The 4259-nt window shown below is 38.4% G+C and overlaps 1 protein-coding gene across 1 annotated transcript in view; it reads left to right on the forward strand.

Annotated features, from left to right (window-relative positions):
* Positions 1 to 1610: 1610 nt before the first annotated feature.
* LOC107293693 (ras-specific guanine nucleotide-releasing factor RalGPS1) overlaps positions 1611 to 4259 on the forward strand; it is a 6195-nt gene continuing 3546 nt past the window's right edge. Inside the window, exons 1-2 of the mRNA XM_015822854.1 lie at positions 1611 to 1693; positions 3393 to 3518. Of these exons, the coding sequence (XP_015678340.1) occupies positions 1685 to 1693; positions 3393 to 3518 (135 nt within the window). The 5' untranslated portion in view covers positions 1611 to 1684. The remainder of the gene's footprint in view (positions 1694 to 3392; positions 3519 to 4259) is intronic.

The following is a 4259-nucleotide window of genomic DNA, read 5'->3' on the forward strand; positions in this document are numbered from 1 at the left end:
ATTGAGGACCACTGGTAACCGAAGAAGCTATTAGCCCAAATCTAGGCAAATATCTTTTTTTCCTTCCCCCCCACTGAAGTGAATATTATTCGGTCTGCCTTTGAGAATTAAGAAGGAAGTTATTTGAATTTGACCACAGATTGGCTTGTGATGGTAGGTATATACGATAGATAAGCTCTTTGTAGGGTGTCAGTTTGCTTAAATATATAAGAAATGTTACAGCCGCCATGTTCTTTCTACAAATATGTCTGATTTTTCTTTAAAGAGCCAGGTTTTTTTTAGAAAAACACACACAAGCCATGCATACAATAGTTTATGGCACGTACAATGGTTTACAGAGTATTTTAGGGACAAACAGATATCTGTCCTCTAGGGAGCTCACAATGGATGTTGTTGTCTTTTCAGTGCCATTTATAAGTGCCTGCCTGTCTCCAAAAACCCTACATAGTAGTATTGTTATCCTAGATATTCAGGGGAAGAAAAAAAAAAACCTCTTCTAAGTCGTTTTCCTCTTTTAGTGCCAATAGACAGCAAAATTTTCCTTGCAAGTGATTTATTAAAGATAGAGGTTCAGCAATAATCAGTTATGTTAATTTTGTATCTGGAATTTACTTAATAAATCTGTGCTTCAGGCCAAGTGTTATTACTGATTTCTGCCTACGACCCAAAGAGAACAGAATAGAAATTCTTTATTGGCCAAGTGTGATTGGACACACAAGGAATTTGTCTCTGGTGCAGAAGCTCTCACTGTACAGAATAGAATAGAATAGAATAGAATAGAATAGAATAGAATAGAATAGAATAGAATAGAATAGAATAGAACAATAATTTATGATCACAAAGCTGGAACTTATGAAAAACTCTCTTTCAACTGTTCTTCTGCCTCTAAGCAAGAGAAAAATGACAGCTCTGTGTTGCCTCTTAATTGTCTTTTTCAGAAAAACCACTTCTGAGAGATGCGCTCCAATGTCTCACTGGCGTTTAATTGCCTGTACTTAAAACTCAGAAGAAAAATTCATTATGGGTAAGTTTGATTTATCCTGAACGGGAGGAGGAAAGATTTATGGATGGGACAAAATCATATAGGGAAGGATTGGAATCTGACTGAAATAAAGAAATAGTCCTTGACTTATAACGTATGGTTTAGTGACTGTTCAAAGTTACAACAACACAGAAATTTTGTGCTCCAAAAGTCAAGCACTTACCTGTATCAATATCTGAAATATTTGAATAATATTTGTACCTTTTCATATGGGGATCTATATTTTTACATTAATCGCTTTAGAAAATCTACAGATGGAGAGCCTTCACAACATAGAAGAAAGAAGAATAATTTCAAATTTCGTTCTTCTACGGGTCATTATTAGTGACCTTTTTTTTGTCAGAAAACCTAATTAAAATTTTGCTCCCAGTGTTTGACCTCGAAGAATAGGGCGTGTTACGTTCATTTTTTTTTCTGTTTTACACATCATGAAAGTCACAATATTTCTCGTAGAGTGGATTCAGTGAGGTAGGGACGATATGAACTGTCAAGTTCATCAAATGATTTTTGCATTTTCTGTTCGCTAGATGGCACTGCTGAATAGGTTGTGAGTCTAGGAAGACGCTGGTACTTTGTAGTAATCTTGTAAAAGGTGGCAAGGATTTGTAAAAACAGACTGGAATTGATCGACTGGATCAAGAAATGGAAAATGTATGTCTCAAATATTCTACTCTTACTCACGGGGTTGGACTAGAAGACCTCCAAGGTCCCTTCCAACTCTATTACTATTATTACTATTATTATTATTACTATTATTATTATTATTATTATTATTATTATTACTATTATTATTATTATTATCTTTTATTCATTAAACATGAACCTCAGTCAACTGAACATTCAAATTGGCTGGAATGTTCAGTTGACTGAGGTTCATGTCTAATGAATAAAAGATAATAATAGTAATAGTAATAGAGTTGGAAGGGACTTTGGAGGTTTTCTAGTCCAACCACCTGCTCAGGCAGGTAACCCTATTACTATTACTATTATTATTATTGTTGTTGTTATTCTCTGGGACTTGAGTGAACAAAAGTTAACACAAACCTGGGGGAACTGATAGAATCCCAGAATTCCTTCCAGTTTGGTAATTATTTGGCAAGCCTTCTGTTTGAACAAACTTCTTTAAAGAAGAAAGAAAAGAGACAAGATTTGCGTTATGTCGACATTTTCTTTTACCCCCAGATTTATTTTATTTATTATTTTTTTTTGAAGAGAAAGACTGATTTAATCTGGTATCTCGTCAAGGTTTCTCTGCGCATAGAATCCTGCCCTGAAAACAATTGCTTTATCAGGGCATTTTTCAAAGAAGGCTTACCCAACAATCCAAAAGAAGGCCGTTTTTCAAACAATATCAATTTCGAAGGTTGCGTGACTAGATAAGGCGGAATTTCCAGCGGATTCTTGCGACTCTCCAGGAGTGGAGCACTTAAAAACCTTTCTGATGAAACGTTAGGGGAAAAAATTGTTTGTTCTTTTGCAAACTGGTGCAAAAGTCATTAAGGTCCTCTTTGTACTTCCTGGGTTAATTTTATCTTTGGAAGCTCCAACTGAAGCTGGATGGGTAGCAAGGTTGCATATGGAATTTTCTTTTGCGTTCATGGGATGCCCTGTTTTTGAGCCCTCATGCACCAAAACAAAAAAGCAAAACAAAAAAAAAACCCAGAAGGAGAAAGCAGACAGAGAGGAGCCGAAGGAATACTTAGTAAAGTGGTGATAGAAAATCCACATTTTAAAGTTTTTTTCCATCCTTCCGCTAAGCCAACTTCAACATATTTTCATATGTATAGTTGGACCTTCCGTGCTGTCTCCACCATCTCATCAATACGCACATCCCAAAAAATAACCATCTATATGGCCCTTTGCTCTGCCAGCTTCATCTCATCTGAAGAAGGTCTTGGGCAGAGAAGAGCAACAAAGATGATTAGGGGACTGGAGGCTAAAATAGCTGCTGGAATTGGGTATGTCTAGTTTAATGAAAAAGGACCAGGGGTGACATGATAGCAGTCTTCCAGCATTTGAGGGGCTGCCATAAAAAAGAGGGGGTCAAGCTATTCTCCAAAGCACCTGAAGGCAGGACAAGAAGCAACGGATGGAAATTGATCAAAGATAGGAGTAACCTGGAACTAATTGTTCCTGACAGAACAATTAACCAGTGGAACGACTGGCCTCCAGAAGTTGTGGGTGCTCCATCCCTGGAGGTTTTTAAGAAGAGGCTGGTCAGCAGTGATATAAAGACTCCTGTCTTGGGCAGGGGGTTGGACTAGAAGACCTCCAATGTCCCTTATTCTGTTATTCTGCTAATTATTGTTATAATGGACTTTCTAAAGCCAGCGTCTTCTCATCCTTGCAGCAGTTCTCCCTTCAACCTATAACATCAGCAGTGGTGGCTGAACTGAAGCTCTTGTGTTCCAAGAGGAGAATGTATAAAAGAAATGGCCTCATGGCCAACGTGACCGTGACCTCCGCCACTCCAGAGGTACCGTTTCCATTCCAACTCAAAACAAACCACAGTTTAGTTGGGCATCTCCAGGAGACGTTCTGCTGTTTAATTTCCTCAAGGTGGTTTAAGAAGCAGCGCTACCCACACAACGATGAAATTTGTAAACTTAAAACGGTCTTTAATAGGCCAATCTCAGATTTGGGTGGGAAACATCTCCCATCTTCCCCGGCAAAGGCATGTGCAGTCCTTGATGCTCTCTGAGCTTGGTGGATTTATTGCAGACCTGTCCTTACCAACCTAGGTCAGTGCTAGTAGGGAGTGCAAAGTGCCTACTACACGGATGATGTTACCTAGTTTGGTAATGAAACGTCAGAGAGCACCAAGGGCCCCACAGTTACAATTCCTTAAAGTTGAGAATAGGTTGTTTAACTAAAATAAAAATTAGGGACGAGAAGGATTTAACCTCCTGATTTAGCCAAATCTCAGCCATGTTCCTGAAGTGATGGGTCTGATCCTCTATAATAGTTTCCTTGATGGTTCACTATTTAATGTCTTCTGCAATGAAGAATAGATTTTTTTCCCACCTACTTAGAATATTTCCTCCTAAGTTGAACAGGATCTATCCAAGGGCGAAGAAAGGGATTTCCTGCCTTCTCAAGCCCTGTCAAAAAGGCTTTTTCGGTGACAGATTTAAAGGCCAAATTGCAAACACTTTTCAGATTAGCTAACTAACAGAACCACACAGCTGTGAAACAATTCCAGATGTTGCGGGGGGGG

The sequence above is a fragment of the Protobothrops mucrosquamatus genome, unplaced genomic scaffold (genome assembly GCF_001527695.2).
Source record: "Protobothrops mucrosquamatus isolate PMUCROS unplaced genomic scaffold, P.Mucros_1.0 scaffold1703, whole genome shotgun sequence".
NCBI classification, from domain to species: domain Eukaryota; kingdom Metazoa; phylum Chordata; class Lepidosauria; order Squamata; family Viperidae; genus Protobothrops; species Protobothrops mucrosquamatus.